Raw genomic sequence first — 19,715 nt, 5'->3', positions numbered from 1 at the left:
AAATATAGGGCTGTTGAACATAATTTTGTTTCTTTCCAGCCTCTTCACCTCCCTCCAAAATGCAATGAGCTTGTGGGATAGGTGTAGAAACTGCTTAGGGGAGCCAAGGGCTTGTATTTGTAAAACAGTGCTCAGATGGTACAGGAGCCAAATGCTAACGCTGTCAGTGACATAAAAGTTTGAGATTTATCCTGAATAAGAACATTCTGAAAAGATTGAGAAAACACATTTATCTGAGTATCTGATCCAGACCTCTTCTATAGGGCTGGCTTGCTTACTTTCTCAACTCTTACCAGCCCTGACTTGTGCTGCAGCATCACATTTCCCCTTGCTTTACACATCTCCCCACTGTGGTCTGTTTCCCCCGTTCCCACAAGTGTTGCTGCATTATAGGAACCTCCATTTTTCCAATCTCTTTCCCTCACCAATTCAGGCTTGCACTGCTGGTGTTCACATGTGTTTCTGTGTGTTCTACTTTTCCTGTTCTTTTCCCTTTAGACATTGTTAGAAATGTTCCATCCTGAAACACAAGCCATTTAATTAAAACAGATTTTGTCAATTAAATATTCTCATTCCTGAAAGAAAGCCTAAACACTTCTTGAATGGGTTGTGGAAAGTTGGACTGCCTTCTACTGGTGTGCATCTATGGGAAATTACCTGACTAAAGAGATAAGGGGTCAAGGAGAAAAAAGCCTATATTGAAACATTCTCTAGGAATAACCTCAGACAGATGTATAAGCTCTGATTTAATAAGGTATACTTCTTGAGGAAGTCTGGGAAATTAAACACTGAGCCCTGGTATTGGTGATGGCAGTGTGGTGTCGGTGCAATTCTTAGCTAGCTACTTCCCTCTGGAAAGGGGCTATTTTGCTCTCACGTGACAGATGGCATCTGATAGGGTTAATGCAACACTTTACAGAGAAGATCTTCAGTGGTTAGTAAATTTAGCAGTAGTGCGATGTACTCAGAAACAGAGTGACCCTGGGTGAAAACAAGGGTGCTTACAATCGGATTAGCTGTTTTGATAAGGTGCTTTGTCAGTGAGCTTTTCCACCTCAAAGTCGGAAAATATAATTTAGTCTTCAGTTATTTTATAAAAAGAACAAGGAGTACTTGTGGGACCTTAGAGACTAACAAATTTATTGGGCATAAATTTTATAGTGCACTATGAATTAATTCAGAGCTGCCAAATATAAGGCCACTAGAAAGAGCTGAAGCCACCCAAACCAGGAGGTGCTACCATGACCGGCAGTTAGTTCTGTATTTTGTCGGATGGAAACTGCACATAAGGGTGGGGAAGATGCTAATGACAAGGTGTTTTACTCTGAATAATCAATTTGGGATGCTCCCTCCTTTCTTCACTCTGTCTTTGCAAGAAGCTATGCACAGCTTTCAGCATGGACAAGGCAAGGGGCTGCTTTGAGGTCCCATTCGGGATTCTTGCTCACAGGAAGATGCCGTGTCTTCCTTGAGCAGTGGGACTAGAAAAAGAGGCAGCACTTCACCACGTTATGCTGCCTTCCAGCATTGCTCTGGCAATCAGATGAGGAACAATCTTCCACCTTACTGCCAGTAAGAAGGAAGAGGCCAGCAGAAGGTCAGTGTGGTTTGAACCCTTTCCTGCTGTGCCCATTTCCCTGCCTGGTCAAGGCAGTGAGATTATTGTGAAGTGGAGATGCAATTTTCTATCTGATCTTCCTCTCCAAAGACTTTTGGCTTTGCAAGTGATGAGGCTGCCCTTGTGACTGATAGTAGAAAGCCTGCCTCATGCTTCTAGGTGGTGTTTTAAATGCCCACTGGTGGTGGCTGAAATATCAGGTTTCCAGCTCCAGTAGAAGTGTATGAAGAGGATATAGGAGCAAAGAAAAGTGGTTTTTTCCTTAAAAGCCTGTTTCTTCTCGCTGCACCTGGACTAATAACTTTTCTTTTGAGACTTCCCTGCTATTACAGGAGTTCATCCAGCTGTTGAGGTCCCTTTCCACTTGCCGTGATCCCCCATCCACCAAACCTACTCTGAACACATCTAACATCCAATAAAACTTTATGCATAGTGGCTAGGAGGGGAGGGAGTCTCTCCCTCCCCACCACTCTCCATATGGAACAGCCACACTTCCAAGTCTGGAGGCCTCCTGCTCTGTCCAGTAATGCCCTGTACCATCTTGAGTAGCTGGTAAGGCCTGAATGGCTATGCCCAAATTGACGTATCCCTGTGTTCAAGCTCAAAGTGTTACCAGTGTTTCTGATCCATGAACAACTTGTAAGTACTCTGCATTGCAATTCAGAGCATGATGGGAAGGAGACTAGAAGGCCAAAAAAAGAGGGAAACCTTTCTAAAGCTACCAGTTAATATGGAATGATGAAGAGCAGTTATTACTTCCTTCTCTGTCTGCAGCAGATGTAACACTTTCCATAGCAGAATGCACATATTGCCACTTGCTCCTCTGCATTCACTCCTGTACATGTATAACCCCTCCAGAGTGTCGGTTTAGTTTTTTATAATGGCCTGCATTACCATAGTAACAGAGTGCCTCATGCACAACTCATTGCTCTTCCTGTCACTTTGGCTGCCACTAATATATATATATACACACACACACACACCACAATTATTGTAGAAATAAGGATATTCCCAAACCAAATTCTTATTGTGGTAATCTTATTCCTTGTTTATCAACATAGCTGTGAAAGAGTGTTATAATTGCAAGGGTTAAACACAGTTTGGAAATTATTAGTGAAGGCTGTTGGTGAACGTGCTCCTTAACAACTTTGTACTATTAAAAATGGAACTTAGTCCTTCTGTAGCTCTTATATTGCTATTTTATGCATACTAGAATATAAATTTCATAGATTATACTTCAGTGAATGTTAGTTTCTTCTCCATCAGTCTCACAATGCCTTCTTACATTTGAACAATCTTCCACACTGTGAATGTCGTTATATTCTTATATGTTGTGTACATGTGCAATCTGGCTGCATTAAGGGCCTGCTTTCTGAAAAAGTAAGCATGGAGTTGTACATATAAATGTATGCACAGTTGTGTAAATTTATATTCATACAAAAGTCCAAGTATGGCTATAATTTACTAGTTGTGCATGTAAGTATCTAGCATGTACATTCAGAGTAATTGTTCGCAAATAGCAAAAATGATGTTGCTTAATTGCTGAGAACTAGGCCTTCTGCCGTAATTGTTTTTTGTTTTGTTTTGTTTGTTTTTGCATTAATTTATTTTAAAGTTATTACATACAGTTTGAATTAGTTTACATCAGTAAGGTGAATGGGGTGTGAAGCAATGACTTCCAACCTCCAGCCACTATTGTGGGCCTGGACATAACTTTCTGCACAGTTCAGGTAACAGTTGGCTTCCATTTTGGTAGCTTCCCTTGGAATGGCAAAAATGATTAACTTACACTTTAAAAAAAAGTAGCTTAAAATTTACAGGATAGTGAGAGGATGTGGCAAAAATTGAACAATTAAACTCTTCAAACAACTTACTTCCATTATTTTTACCTATTCCTAAATTAATGGGATTTTTATACTTGTAAGATTGTTTTGTGTGGCAAATACTTACTTGCAATATCCCTTGTGTATCAGCAACCTGAAACCTGGTCATGCAGAAAGAATGTGCACTGTGGTGATAGTGCTGGAGAATTTCTGATGTCCAAGCTGTCTCTTCCTGCAGATCTGTTTCCACCCCACCCATCTCATCCCATCCCATCCCATGTGCTTTAATGGGTGTGGAAGAAGTCTGTTATCCTGCATTATCTTGGAAGGCAGAAGGTTAAAAGCAAAAGTTGTCAAACTGAGTCCACTACTTCTAAAGTGGAAGTTTTCAAATACTCTGCAAAGTATCTATTCATCAGCTGAAAACCCTATACTCAAAATGTACAGAAGATCTTTTGGGTTTCCTGGGTAAAGGGGTATTAACTCTAAATCAGTTATTGAGTCTGTAAGGCCCGGGGCTGTGCTCTGTGTGGCCCTGTACGCTGTTGGGTGCCCTCAGCTCCTGTTGACTTCACTGGGAGTTCAGTGCTTGGCACCTGGCAGGATCAGGCCTTTAAATAAGGTAGTCTAAATTCAGTGGGAATTTTCTTGGTTGTGATCAATATGGGTAAGAAAAGGTGGAATTAGAATTACTTTTTTAAATAACCAGGAATGATGCGGGGAAGACTGATACTTTGTGAATAGAAAATTAACAATTTATCGTTCAGTAACTTGGACAACTGTTACTTCCTACCACCATTTAGCACTGACTCACTGACACTGAACCAAGATATTTTTGTAATAGTTGATGTTTCCATTTGTCCCCAAACCTCAAAGCACTCTACACCCATCTTTCTGTTTTTATAGATGGAAGGCTAAGATACCAAGAAGGTAAGCAAGTTGATCAGGGACATACAGGAAATTTTTGACAGAACCACAATTTCCTGACTCCCCACCCTGTGCTCCAGTTCTTGCTTGATATATTTTTTAAAAATTCTTTTTGGATTGTATAATGACAGAATGAGAATCAAGAGCCAAGAACCAATTTTTCTCCTGTTCCTTTTTGGTAGTCAATATTTGTGTGCTGGTAGGCTACAGGAATGTTGTTTGTAGAATGTGGAGTTGGGCAGTGAAATTCTCTGAAGACTACATCTCCACTCCAGGCCCTCAGTTCCTTTGTGCTGTCTGAACTGTGCAGATGCCAGTCCCACAGAGCCACTGCGCTTGCTCAATCCAGGGATAAGAAGGACTTTGCCTGACTTGAACTCAGAGGTGATGAGCTGGACCAGGGGATGGGGAATAGATTGGGACAAAGAGCTGGGGGAGGGGTGGGAAGAATGAAATTGAGGACCCAGGAGGAGGAAACTGGACCTAATGAGTATGAGGAGGGGCGGTAGACTGTGACTGGGATGAGGAGCCTGGCAGGCTGGAGACTGGGACTGCCTTGGTGTGGAGTCTGTGAATAGGACAAGGAGATGGGAATTGTGGGTGGCAGACAAGGAGACGGGTGAGAGAGTAAACAAGATTAGAATGGAGATGGGATAGGGACAGGGACTGATGGTGTCAGGTTTGCAGGGAACGTGAGCAAAAGGATCTTGTCACTGGAACACCCTCCTTCAGAACCCAGAATGGAACTCAAGATCCCAGTGTCAGCAAATAGCTGTGAAACCCAGTACCAAAGCATTCGCAAAAAGAAAAGGTGTACTTGTGGCACCTTAGAGACTAACAAATCCGATGAAGTGAGCTGTAGCTCACGAAAGCTTATGCTCAAATAAATTTGTTAGTCTCTAAGGTGCCACAAGTACTCCTTTTCTTTTGCAAATACAGACTAACATGGCTGCTACTCTGAAACCTACCAAAGCATTGTTGTCCTCCTCTAGTGGCTGGCTCACAGAGGATGACAAACCTACTATCAAATACTCTGCTCAAGTGGAAGAGCGATGGGCTGTGGATAGAAGGATTCGAACTCTGCTCATGACCCATGTGGTGTCCATATATTTCACATGATGAAATTTTCTGGGGGCTTTTCAGTTTGCTTTTATAAAAACCTAACAAATTACATCCAAAAAATCTTACTCTGTGACCTTAATGTTCTTTTCATGTATTTTTATTTGTAATTAATATTTAATCCACTTCACCACCCATATTTGCATATCTACAGTTTATCTTTTCCACTGTGCAGGGCGGGGAGGGGAAGGGAAGTGGTACTGTCTGTACGCACAGGAATAGATTTTTGCATAGACCAGGTTAGAGCAGGCTAGCAGTGATTGATGACTAACAAGCTAACAGTCTGGATGTTCCTGCTGAATCAGCCCTCCTTGTGCGCAGTGTAGTTGAAGACCAGGCCCTGCATCTTGGCTGCCAACCAGTTCCTTTTTTAAAGATGGGAGTGACACTTTAAAAGATGTTTACACCTTGACCCCTGCCCTCATTTTTCTTTTTCATCCTGCTGAATTAATAGACCTGCAGGAGGTAAATTTTCCTGTTAACGGATGGGTTTGGGGGAGGATGGGTTGTATGGGTGCCCTATTCCTATACTTCCCCCATAGTTTTATTAGACAACACTTAAGAAAATAAAGCTTCCCCTTTGCAGGCAAAGCAGTTTCTTCTGGATCTCACTTCAGCTGGCTCACCTCCTTGCTATAGGTTCTATCTTGAGCATACCGACTAGTGCTATTAAGAGATGGATGGACCTATGACACTGCTCTGTGAAATGTGACTAGCTATTATAAGAAGAGGGGGATGCATGGTAAAAATCAATGATTCAAGCTTGGGCTGCAGTAGCATGAAGCACAGCAGTTCTAGTGAGGAAAGAGTGTAGTTCAATGACTTAAATATATAAATGGGGAATTTATAATGTCCGCTTTTACGTGGTCTTCCTCTGTGGACTTTGTCATGGGACTGTGTCTCATTGGCTTAGTCTGTATGTGAAACAAGGACTTAAATAAATATAAGTGAGCACAAATTCTTTTGTTAGACCTTAATACAAAGAAAGCTAACTTTCTGAACACATTGTAAATTAAGCAACCAGATTTAGATGATCTCTTGCCCAGGATGGACTGCGGACCCTAAAAATGTCTCTTACCTTTCCCTTGCTGCGATGTGGTGAACGAGACCTGTTAATCACAGACACAGGGATATGATCCTCCTTCCAAAGAGCCTGACAGTTGTTCTGCTTCCAGCAGCTGCAAGGGAGCGTCATACCTTTCTGCAAAGCTTTGCAACAGCACTTGCCAAATCAATTTGATTTTCCTCTTCAGAAATCCACTTCAGTTCTATTTTGAGACCCAGGTATAACTGGTTTCACATTTTAAGTTCAGTTTGATTGTTCTGGGTTGAGCTTTTACGGGGGAGCTAGAAATGGTATATGCCATAAAAATGAACCAGATAGAAGATGCACTCCAGGAGTTCATAAGGGATCTATGTATTTATTCTCTGGGAACTTTCTTCCCAGAAGAATAAATACGTAGATTATCCAGCTGGTAGGGTGGTGCTTATCCAGCTGGTAGGGCTCCTGTCCCTCAGCTTAGGTCAGCTGGGAGCTGGGCACTGCTCAGGGGCACCAAGGATAAGCCTCTCTGAGAATGCCTCAGTTGCTTTGCTGTGCTGCAGATTGTGGCTCCAGCAACATGTATTTCCATTCTCAGGGAGATGGATTATACATTCTTAGCTCCACACCAGGGAGTAGCTTTGCTCTACTCCCATACGCAGCAGAGATAAGAGAGGGAAGTTTTAGTCCTGTTCAGCTGCGTGTTAGCTAGTGCTCCTTCAATGAAGCTCGGTGGGAGGGAGCCAGGCAGTACTTTATTAGGGCTCCAGCCTTTCCTTTCTCTCCTCTTCAGAATATAAGCATGGAGGAAATGGGGCATTCAGTGGCATTAGTGTGACATTACTGACGTAACCTGGAACCTTATAAATCATTATTGCAACCACTGTTATATATTTGCAGCAAATATTGTACAAAGGTTGTTGTGTAAGGTATCTATGGAAAGGTTATGATTTACTAATTATGATTATGCTATCTGTGTGTGTGTACCATTTTTATAGTTGAATTTATGAATATTGGTTATGTACTTGTATCTCAATGTGTTTTGATTCTAAGTAGCCTTAAAAAGAAAAGGAGTACTTGTGGCACCTTAGAGACTAACAAATTTATTTGAGCATAAGCTTTCGTGAGCTACAGCTCACTTCATTGGATGCCTTAGTAAAGCATTTGGTCAGCTTCTCGAGAAAGGAATTTGCAAGTTAAGTGCCCAATCAAGAAACACTTAACTGACAATAGACCTTGGGAGACTCCAATCCACAAGTCTTTCTGGGGACGTTCAAGATGGCATGCAGGCAATGGCTGCCACCTGTAAAGAACTAAGTCATGCATGGACATGTGACTCACCCATGTGACTCCAAACTCCATTTTGTGGTAATTTTCCTTAGTAAGAACAAAGAGGTGTTCTTACACCTGGAAGAGACTATAAAAGGCAGCTGCCTGATCTCCATCTTGTCTTCAGTCCTGCTTCTGACCTCTGGAGGGACTTTGCTACAAACTGAAGCTTTGAACAAAGGACTGAATGACCCATCCCAGCTGTGGATGTACTCCAGATACTTTTATTTGAACTTGCAGTTTATTCTATCACTGCTACAAGCCGGAACCAAGAACTTTGCCATTACTGTATGTAATTGATTCCATTTAACCAATTCTAGCTCTCATCTGTATCTTTTTCCTTTTATGAATAAATCTTTAGATTTTAGATTCTAAAGGATTGGCAACAGCATGATTTGTGGGCAAGATCTGATTTGTATATTGACCTGCGTCTGGGGCTTGGTCCTTTGGGGTTGAGAGAACCTCTTTTCTTTTACTGGGGTATTGGTTTTCATAACCATTTGTCCCCATAACGAGTGGAAGTGGTGGTGATACTGGGAAACTGGAGTGTCTAAGGGAATTGCTTGTATGACTTATGGGTTAGCCAGTGGTAAAACGGAAATCTTCTCTGTTTGGCTGGGTTGGTTTGCCTTGGTGTGCATAGAAACCCCAGCCTTGGGCTGTAACTGCCCTGCTTTAAGCAAATTGTCCTGAATTGGCACTCTCAGTTGGTTCCCACCAGAACCAGCATCATTACAATTAGTAAGGCGACTTTATGGAGGGAATTTCAAGTTCATCACCTCCCACCCTGTCCGTTATTTTTATTGATTCAAGAACTTTCTAAAGTACCGAAAACGAGGTGGTCATCCTCTGGCTCCCATTACCCACAACCAGAGCTGGTCAAAAAAACTTGAACTGAACAACATTCTGTAGAAAAATGCACTTTTGTCAAAATTGAAATGTTTCACATAAATATCAATCTTTGACACAAATTTGGGGGGGAGTCAATGTTTTGCTTTGACTTTTATATTATATTAACTATAAGATGCATAAAAATCTAATATATCACCCGACAAATATTATAAAAGTCTAAACAAAATGAATCAAATTGGAAAAAGTTGAAATGAGAGTTTTGATGGTCCTGAATCAGAAATCTGAGGGGGTGTGTGTGTGTGTGTGTGTTAAATCTCAAAATTTTGGCTTTTTTGTTCAGTTGGAACAGTGTTTTGGTTTTTTTTTAAAAAATGTCAGAATTTCCTGCAAAATGGAAATTTTGATTCCTGACTAGCTGTCCTCAAAACCTTTTTACAGTTCAGTTTAGGATCTCTTCCTTGCTCCGAGTCACTGAATTGAGCAGAGAAGCAATGGAAGATGTGTGTATTCATTTAGTTAGCTAGGCAGCAGGCAAAATTCCATCTCCAAGCTACCTTCCTCCATCAAAAAGAAAAGGAGTACTAGTGGCACCTTAGAGACTAACCAATTTATTTGAGCATAAGCTTTCATGAGCTACAGCTCAAAAGCTTATGCTCAAATAAATTGGTTAGTCTCTAAGGTGCCACTAGTACTCCTTTTCTTTTTGCGAATACAGACTAACTCGGCTGTTCCTCCATCAGTGTCTTTTTTTGGTAGCAATTAGCCAGGATTGGGTACTTTTGGGAACTGGAGGAAAGTGCCACAAATAAAATCAACCAAAAAACTCCCAAACAAATCTGAAGATTTCTTAAATGGTGAAGGGGCGCCTGTGGCTTAGGGTGCTTGAAAAGTTACTTTTAGCAGAATTGCTTTTGCCGGAGTTTCTGTTGTATTCGTATGGGAGAAAGTCAATGAGGTTAAGCACCCCCGTTAAATTTAAACTTTCGAATAATTGAAGGCCTTCTCCACCCAACCCAAGCACTTGATACTTAACACACTATTTTCCCAAACGAATATCAACCTAGAAGTTGAGACTTCTTGTATCTCTGTGGAATATGAAAGGAAGTTTTTCCTGTCTTCAGAAAAGAGCTGTGTTTTTAGGCTGAGGTCTGAAAAGTCTCTTTGATTACTAGGATTGCCTTGATCTCTGCTCTGGAGCTGGACCAGTTTGTGGAGAATGCACTATTAATTGATGAATCTATGCTTGATTGGAGTAATGAGTAGCTCCAAAGAGCCAGAGTGTTGATGCTCTACCTCTAACCATGCTGTCTGCTAATAATACAGAAGCAGTTTGTAGGGGGTTTTAGCCTGTTTTTGTGCTAATGCCATGACTTTCAATGCACTTGGAGGGAGCTTATTCCTGGTGCTTGATTGGCAGTAAGTATGCCTCCCACCAATTGCAGATGGCCTTGTAAGCTGCCTTTACTGTTGGACTGGGAGAGCAGGCTAAACTGAACACACAGTTCCCCACCCATAGTGATTTAAAGACTGGCTGCTGTGTGCAGCCCTCAAGCCTGGAGAACCACACCAGTCCCACTTGGTGGTGGTGTGGAAATCTTAAATTCTCCCAAGTATGGTTTTCCTAGGCTTCAGTCATAATACAGATGCCCTGTGACTATACATTTAAAAGTCTGATTTCCCCCTGCCCCCCCATACAGTAAATGTGGCTTCTGTTGATCCGGCTGTTGGAGGAAATGGCCGTCATATTTTCCCCAGCTGACAAGTTACACCGCACAAGTTACTGTTGCCTTCATAAGGTTTAGAAATTCGCTGTCTGGCCACCATGTCTCAACCCTGAACTAATGCCCCCTCCCTGAGAAGCCTTTCTTCATGGCTCTTAGTCTGCCATTCTGGGATTGTGTGCAAAGACTTTTTGTATGGACACGTATCTACTGGAATTAGATTGAGAGCTCCAATTTATTTGTCCTGCATAAATGAAAAGCTGTCTGATTGGTTCTGACTGAAAAGTAATCACAACCTCATTCTGTATAAACCTGTAGTCTACAGAAGCCATATAAGGCACAATATCCCATTACTAACTTCTTGAGCCAACCAATCCCACACAGGTGAAGGGATTCTAAAGCGTGCAAAAAAAAAATGGCAGGACAAAAATGTGCCCTTTTTTGGGGCTGATAAAGTTGTATAAATGAATACTTGTTCTGGGTCAAGAACAAAAAAAATCTCATATGCAGTGAATCCTAAGTAATACAAACCCAGCACTCCTCCTATGCACCATTCCATTGAATATAGTTATTGTTAATGATACTGCTGCTCATGTGCTATAGTTACAGGTAGGTTATTTGGTGGTTGTGCTCCTTGTTTTACAGGGTTTGCATTTGGATGTAAAGTTACTGTATATGCCTGCCTATTTCCTTGAATCTTATTCTAGCCTCTCTCCTATCTTTTTCTATAACACAGACTTAAGTATTACATATTTAGCTCCTAAGAAAACTTGGACATTTAACATTAAAGTGTTACTAAAGCTGAATGGTAGTGTTTTAAATCCACTTTGCATTCACTTTATAGTGGTGTAAATGACAGCATAAGGTGCAAGGCAATGGAGAAACAGGCATCATGCTTATAGACAAGGATTCTTGTACTCTATGGTAAACTCAGATTAATTCTGTGGCAAAGACTCCTTTTATTGCTGTATCATGTTGCAACAGACTAGGAACGGTGGCAGCTTTATTAAAAATAAAAAAGGAGGTGCTGTAAAGTTAAATAAGAAAATGATTAATAAAATTAGTACAATAGCCCCTGTGGTGCTCATTTTTTATATTAAATCCAATGTAGTTTTTGCTGTTCGTACCATTTGTTTTAAATATGTTACAGATTTTTGTGCAGACAATGCATAATTACATCTTAAAAGTTGCTAGAATAGAAGATGAAGGTTTTGGCACATGAGAAAGTGTCCAGTTGACACCTAGGAAGCTGTTGAAGGGGGTCTTGAATTGTAGAATAATCACACTAGCTGGATTTTTGTGCTAAAATTATCAGCAATGTCAGCATTTAACGGTTTCACTTAAACTGTCATCTTTAAATTTCAGTGTTAACTCATTAAGATGAATGAAGTGGTTCAGACATCTGTTTAAGCTATTTCAGGCTGTCTGCAGACTCAGAAAGACAACATTATGTTGGTTTACATTTGGTTGGCTTTAAGTTTTTTGTTGCTACCATAAGAACTAGACTTGTAAATTTTTAAAAAGTTAAGAATCTAGAGTATACATCCATGTCTGGATTCTGCACACTCTGAGCCCTGTCCATAGATAATGGCCAAGGCGGATTTCAATTTGATTTCATACTGGAGTAGAACTGTAATACCATTAACACATTTCATCTGTTTGCTCAGTTTAACTGGTAGCAGTCTTGTTACTACTTATGTTTCTCTTTGCTCCTGCCTCAACCCTCTTCCTTCCCTGCACTCCACTGTGACACATCACATGCAACTTACTCACTTGGCCAAGATTTACAAAAGTGCCTAGTGATTTTTTGGGTGCCTCAATTTTGGTGTTCCCAACTGAGGCAGTTTAAAGGAGCCTGATTTTCAGGAAGTGCTGAGCATCCATTCTCTGAAAATCAAGCCCTTTTAAGGTGGGTCAAATCGGGCACACAAAATCACTGCGACTTTTGAAAATCCTGACCTGAAGATGAGTTTATCGAATGGCCATTTTCACTTTAATGTGTTTTTAAATATAAGTGTACATCCACCCTTATGGGGTTGTTCTCCTTTTAAGCAGTATGTGAGAAAGATGTGATAGTTGCTTTGCTCAGAAAGGATTAATTAGGAAATTATATACAAGGCATCTCCCCTTTTTTGGATTTCTAGAAGTTACAGTGGTTCACTTCCCTTTACCAGAGGATTGTTTATATAGAATAACAGTACACAGTACGCCAAATGGTTCTTATGTCCTATTTACCTATACCTTGGATATCCTGATGCATTAAAAACCAAAGGCCACATGTCTCCAGCATCCTAGAAGTGCATATATGATGCTATAACCTTATATCCTGAATTGTGTTCTAGTAAGGACTGATTAAAAACTGAGCAAGGATTTCAGGATTTGGCCAATTCTGCTTCTGAAATCCTTGTTTCATGTCTTGACTGCAATTAATGTTTATTAATTGTGGGAATGGACTCATTAATTAGACAGTTTGATTTTGTCAGATTGAGGGAGCAGTTTGAGACCTCTTTTACAAGGCAAGATAATGTGTAAAGCATTCAGAAGCAGAGATTAGCTAAAAGTCAAGGCAAGACTTAAATTTGGGAAATGGCTTCTCTTGGGGGGTGAGAGGGGATCTTTGTGGATAAATCCTAGCCTCACTGTGCATGCGTTTCATTTCCCCCTTCTCCCCTTTCCTCCAGTATTGATACTCGAGAAGGTGGAAAATGGAGACCTGAGCAACAAGATATTGAAGATCACGGATTTCGGCTTGGCCAGAGAATGGCATAAAACCACCAAAATGAGTGCAGCTGGGACATATGCCTGGATGGCTCCTGAGGTCATCCGCTCCTCCATGTTCTCCAAAGGCAGCGATGTGTGGAGGTATTGATTTGGCACTGAGTACTTGGATACTAAACATTTAAGTGCTGGGGACTGCCAGGCAACCTACTGTATGCTTAATACAGTACGAATCCTGGTTAATCAAATCCCCAAACTCCTGTTTAACTAAAGCTCTGTGTCCCCTAGCTTTTCATCCTGTTGTATCATCACCCTCCTTTGAGGGTTAGGAATCCAGAACACAGGCTTTTCAAAGTGGCCAGCCAACTTCTGCAGCCCTCCAAATCCCTGTTGCTTTATGGGTTCGGACATGTGCTTTTCCAATCTCTATTACCCTCACTCCGCTGCAGTATATAAAACAAAATCTGTGCACTTATTTTAACAATTGTCTTTTGAATAAGACACAAAACCAAGGTCCTATCCACTTGTGATTATTAAAGAGTTAATTTTTGAAAGTGTAAGGGATTCAGCTGATGTTCTGGCAGTATTCCAGCTCTGGTATTACATTCTGTCTCTCTAAACTGCAGGGGGAGTTTTACCTGGACATGGTATTCCTTATTTTCATTCCTAAATTGGTGTGATACAGTGTCTTTTCCGGTATTCTAGGAGGTGGATACATTTCAATGGTAGGTGAAATATTGGCTGTGAGATATGCAAACTATAGATAATGCTGTACACTTACTTGACACTTTAATAAATCACTGGGATTCTTCTGAATGGAAGCTGATATGGAAAAGTAAATGATTACGATAATGCCAAATGGCCAATATTTTGTGTGTGTTCGTATGTGTGCTTTTCTTGTGATACAATCAGTAAATTCAGTGTCCAGGAGGTAGTCCCAGGATGGTGGGGTGTGTATTTGGGAAATTACATAGAGTCAGTGCTTTGGGATAGCAAGTGAGATTTTCTCATGTCTGTACAAAGGTGAATGTCCCCCACTTGGTTCATTAGACTAAAGCAGCTTGCTATTGTTTTGTATTCACAGCTGGCCTTATGCTGAATTGCAGCTGGAGTGATTTGAATGAGCAGAGGTGTTTCTCTTCATGCATTACTGTATTTGAGGGCAGGTTTTAGACATATTGTGTTTGGATTTATTTTTTCTGTGGAAAGAAGGTTCCTGAAATCCTAACACTGCTGTAACTGGACCTTATTATTATAAAGTCCTGTTATTCACAATTAGTTGGCAGCCCCCCTCTTCACATGTGGTGAATTATGTGATTATTTTTGTGAAGTAATTCAGGAAAGTGAAGGGGTAAAACTCTGCTCTGTACATGAGAGGAAGAATGGTCTAGCTGTTAGAGGAGACATGTTGGGAGGATTCTTGATTTTCCTTACGTGTGTGCCAAAGACTTGCTGGGTGGCCATGGGTAATGGATTTGGGTTTCATGCATATAGTCACTCTTGTAGATAGTGTTGAAAACCGGGACCTTTTATCACCAGACCCCAAAACTACTGCCACCTGAGCTAAAGGAGTAACTCTGTTTGCTTGCTCTGCATCAATGATAAGAGCCTGCTGTTTATTTACAGCAATGAAGGAACATGATTACATGCACTTTGCTAGTTTTCAGTGTTGCATATTTAATGCAAATCACTTCAACTTTTTGTTCCTCAGTTTCCTCATCTATATAATGTTGTTATGAAGTTTAGAACTTATCAGTACAAAGACTTTTTGATGTTGGTGCACCGGTGCATGCCTTTAGAATACATGTGTTGCACCAATGTAAAAAGTGACTTGCAGCAGTGTGGCAATACTCATTACCTTGGTGTAGCAAATCTGTACGAGGGGTTTTGCACCAAACCCCACTAAACCTGTGCAAAAAATACTCTTGGGGGAAGTCTGCGCCGCAAAATTCTGCATGTTTTTTTCTCTAAATAACACAATATAATCACACCCCTTTCAATTATTTTGGTAATTTATTTCAAAATAGATATACTTGCTGACAGGTAACAATACAGAAAACAAAAAAGATTCAGGACGTGTTTTTTGACCAGTAGATTTTCCTACTCCACAGAGCAGATGGCAATACTAATATTTCCTTGTATGTCAAGCACAGAAGACTTTAATGATATGTCTGCTCATCCAACTTGGCCTCTCAGGGCTCAGGCTGCAGGGCTGTTTTCATTGCTATGCAGACATCTGGGCTCAGACTAGAGCCGGAGCTCTAGGATCCCACTAAACCCCTGTCCTAGAGCCTCTGCTCCAACCCCAGTCTGGAAGTCTACACAGCAATGAAACAGCTCCGCACGGCAAGGCCTGTGAGCCCAAGGTGGCTCGCACAGGCCAGCCATGGGCTTTTCTTTGCTGTGTAAACATATCCTAAAGGGCAGTACATGGTCTTAGGAGTGAAGTTAGGCCATGATCTGACACAGCACTTAAATATGTGCATAAAGTATCCCCACTGAAACTGATGCTTTGCCAGATTGGCACCTTACTGAATGGCATAGCTAAGCAGTACTCAACATGTCACCGTACAGCCACTGGTCTAGAACTGAAATTGCTGCAGACAATAGATTAGAAGGGCAATGGGAGTGGAGGCTCCAGCACAGCAGTGCAGAGTGCAGGCCACTGGCTGCATGGAGGTGGGGGATCATCCTGCAGCCCGCACCCCTCCCTGGGACGTGGATGCGGCGGTAATGCTGCGCCTCACCCTGACACAGCAGAAGGGACAGGCCTGTCCCAGGAACACCCCAGGACCATACCCATCAACTCTGGGCACACTGCGATAGTGAGCAAGAGGGAGGGGCTCAGTATGGTGGTCCAGGTGTGGGGTGTGGCTGGGTGGGGGTTCAGATGTGGGAGACTCAGTAGGGGTAGGGTCTGGATCCAGGGAGGTGGTCTGCGTGCAGGAGTGGTGTCTGGATACAGGGGGTAGGGCTCGGCGAGAAGTCTGTGTGTGTGTGTGTGTGTGTGAGGGTGGCAGATGCACAGGGGTTGGGCGGATGGCGTGGCAGCTCCTTATTTAATTATCCCTCCCCTGCGGCTAGGAAGCAATGGGTGCTGGAAGCAGCAGGGGTGTGTGCAGAGCTTCCTGCAGCTGAGGGAGGTTCCTGGGGATGGGTGTGACCCATGCAGCAGAAGAGGAAGTCCTGTCCCCTTACCCAGCCCAGCCGGAACTAGCAGCTGGAGCCTGTTGCACCATGGGAGCCACTGGCCAAGACATCCCCAGTCCTGCCCCTCCCTGACTCTAGGCGCACTGCGAGAGGATGCAAGCGGGACAGAGTCTTGCATGCCCAGCCACAGCCCCTGAGGTGGTGATTCATGTCTCCCAACGCTGCTCCTGATGTCTGAACTAGACCTTGTTCAGGAGTGTTTCCTGGGAGGAGTGCATGAATCAATTATTCTGTGGGGAGGCATTAATTCTGCACTTGCACAGTGTTGCAGAATTCCCTCAGGAGTAAAAAAAGCTCAGTGTAGACAAGGCTTTAATGAATGTGCATAGCATGTTGAGAACCTATAATATCTATGCACAGTATTATAATCCTCCTGTGAGTCCCCTCCCCATTTTCCTTGTTTCACATCTCTCAACTACAAAGTCCTGTCTTCTGGCTACCAGCCTTCTCCCAGAGAGCAGAATGAATCTCCCTTTGAAGCCATCTGTGGTGTTCTTTAGTTGGAGAGATTTGCTGGTGAGAGAGCCACGATGTTCTGCCTCTCCCCAGGTCTGAAATATTTGTTGCTTCTGTGGTATTCGTAGCCCTGACAACAAGATACTGGCACTTGCAGGATCACAACTGAGGTGTGTTGGATAGAGCATGGTCCACTTAGGCATTGGGCCCTGGCTACATGGTGTCTGAGATACGCATATGGAGGAGCAAATATTGCCACACAGGCAATATTATCATTTGAGAGCATTAGCCTCTTCACAAACAGACACAGTTAAAGACTCCTCCTCCCACCTAAGCATGCAGTTCAAATCCTTGACTGGATAGACTTTTTTTATCTTCTTAGACCTGTCTCTCCCCCACACCACTCTCCTGGCTAATCACAGCCAGACTGGAATTTGGCTGATAAGCATCCTTACAATTAATCTCTATAAGAACAACAACAATTAGCTGTCTCCCTTCCTGAGGTATGCAAACTCTTTTATCCCAACACCTTTCCCAAAAAGTCTCTCAATTTATTGGAAGAGCTCCTGTCTGAATGGGGGTCCTAGTCTTTTGACAGAGGTCTTATCTAGCTCATCTCCTTGATGTACAAATGCACGGGTAGCTGTTGGAGAAGATGCTTATTATAGGCCACAGCAATATTCTGAGGAGTGGTTTCTGCCACCAGTGCCCTAGTTAGGCCTGCTGGTAAACAATAATTTGCACTTATCTAGAATGCATGCCTTAATAGTCTCACTTTATTTTTTTATGTTGCAGTAGCACCTAGGAGCCCCAGTCATAGACAGTGCTGTACAAACACATAACGAACAGTCTCTCCAGCTGAGGCTCTCAATGTACTTTATAGACACTTAATTCTTACAACAGCCCTGTCAGGTAAAATAGGTATTTATTTCCACTTTGCAAAGGGTGAAAATGAAGTGCAGAGATTGCAACTTGTACATGGTCGCACAGTAAGTAGATATCAGCTGGGTCCTGTAACTACTTAACTGTGATTCCTGTCTGTTGTTTGCCACACACCAAACATCGCTACTCCTAAAACTTTAAAAATGGATGTCCATACCTTTCTATTTGTAGATGTGGTTTCTGCTGATATCTAGAATACCTTGCTTTTGTATAGCACCTTTCATCCATGGATGTAGCTCACCTGGGAAGGGGCATGCCCAGCAAATTACTTCAATATTCAAATCTTGTTTTATAGGACATTACCCCTATTTATTCCTCTGTACATTTTCCTTTCTCCCAGCTTCTGGAATGCTCAGTTGTTTTTTGGAAACATCCAAAAATGGGTTTTGGTGGGGGAAGGGAGGAATCTCAAAGTAAACGCTTCCTAGAGAGCCATTTTATTAGTGAGGAGAAGTGCAGGACCAGCAGGCCATATGGGGTGTAACAAGGTTTTTTCCATTTTCTCATGGAAACTTCTAACCGCTGTGTGTACTTTACTTTGATACATTTACACTTTTTACAATAAATTTTTTCTTTATCTGTGTCAGTGATACTACCATAATGCAGGAAGTGATGTCACAATATCACCTAGCCTCTTTAATTAAATGTGTACAAGATGCACCTTCAGACCAATTATCTGCCCAGAATTTTAAAATTTTCATCTGTGGAAATAGAGTAGTGGAACCATTTAGATGTGTCTGACGAGCAGATTGAGAGGATTCAGAGTCTGGTATTGGATATAGATTATTCTTATTCTTACGTTTTAGAATGCTAATTTGAATCCAGCCGAGTCTGTTGTGACTGAAACAGACCATGCAATGATCTAGGTGAAATGAGTTCGTGGTAGGCAGTTCCTATCCCAATTGATAGGTGCTTATCTCATGAACACTGACCAGCTACTGTCTCAAAATCACTAATTATCCTCTGTTTGCATTCTTAACAGAAAAGCCTAGAATTCAGTAGTGAAGTTAAACTCCCCTTTCAGCCTCAGTGGTGGTCCCTCCAGGTCAGCATAGGGTTGGGAGGGGGAAGCTAGCACTTCATGCTATACCTGTTCTGAGGATAAACAGTCTCCCGGACTCAGTCCAGTACTATTTGTCAGCACTAAATTATAATCAGTACTTTTTAAAAATGAAGTAAGATTTCATTCTTGATAGAAATGATTTGTTCTCCAGGTGGGTTTTACATTAGGAAGGTGAAGGAACTTGGCTGTGGGGTTCCATCCTTTGGATCCCCTGTCTGACTTTGCTGTTACTTGTTGGGAGGGGGGGAAATTCCTTTTTCATGTTAAGTGCAGACCCTTGAGGGAGGCAGAGAGGGAAAACAGAGCACTACTGACATTTAAAAATAAAAACCAGAGAGGGAATTAAGACCTTTGAATAAGTTCAGAGACGTCAGGGAAGGTGGCAGTATCACATAGCCCCTCCAACTCTCTGAAAATCCACTGAATAGGATTGAACTTGATGTTGAATGTCTTAAAGGATTACTGGATTACTAGGAGATGATTAATTATTCATACAAATGTTGGTTCACTTGGGTGTACAGTCAGTATCATGTGGTTCCTCTTGTAATTAAAGTCCAAACAACACTCCAGAATGCTGTAAAAAGATCTGGGCCTCATCTCCTTCTCTATCTCCTTAGTGGGGATAGAGAGTCTCTCCTGCTGTTTTTCCTTTCAGTGTGTTAACTTCTCCCACCCTCTGGTTTCTGTTTTGTGACCACCAACCTTCTGCATGAGAAGGGCTGAAAGACACTGTGTGTTCAATATCTGTCATTATCACTTCTTAATTGGTTGGAAAAGTGCAGCTTTCCCTTACCATTTGGGGCTGAGAACATTATCTCCGGAGAATTCTGAGCACCCTACAGAAGAAATGGTGACAGGATTGGGAGCAGGAATCAAAATCATGTCTCCTGCAAGC

At 42.0% G+C, this 19,715-nt stretch overlaps 1 protein-coding gene across 1 annotated transcript in view; it reads left to right on the top strand.

Annotated features, from left to right (window-relative positions):
* Positions 1-19,715, top strand: part of MAP3K9 (mitogen-activated protein kinase kinase kinase 9) — a 70,511-nt gene that overhangs the window by 17,503 nt on the left and 33,293 nt on the right. Inside the window, exon 2 of the mRNA XM_077820254.1 lies at positions 13,113-13,293. Within this exon, the coding sequence (XP_077676380.1) occupies positions 13,113-13,293 (181 nt within the window). The remainder of the gene's footprint in view (positions 1-13,112; positions 13,294-19,715) is intronic.

This window comes from Eretmochelys imbricata, chromosome 6, assembly GCF_965152235.1.
Source record: "Eretmochelys imbricata isolate rEreImb1 chromosome 6, rEreImb1.hap1, whole genome shotgun sequence".
Classification (NCBI taxonomy): Eukaryota; Metazoa; Chordata; order Testudines; family Cheloniidae; genus Eretmochelys; species Eretmochelys imbricata.
This window is presented reverse-complemented; position numbering and strand designations above follow the sequence as displayed.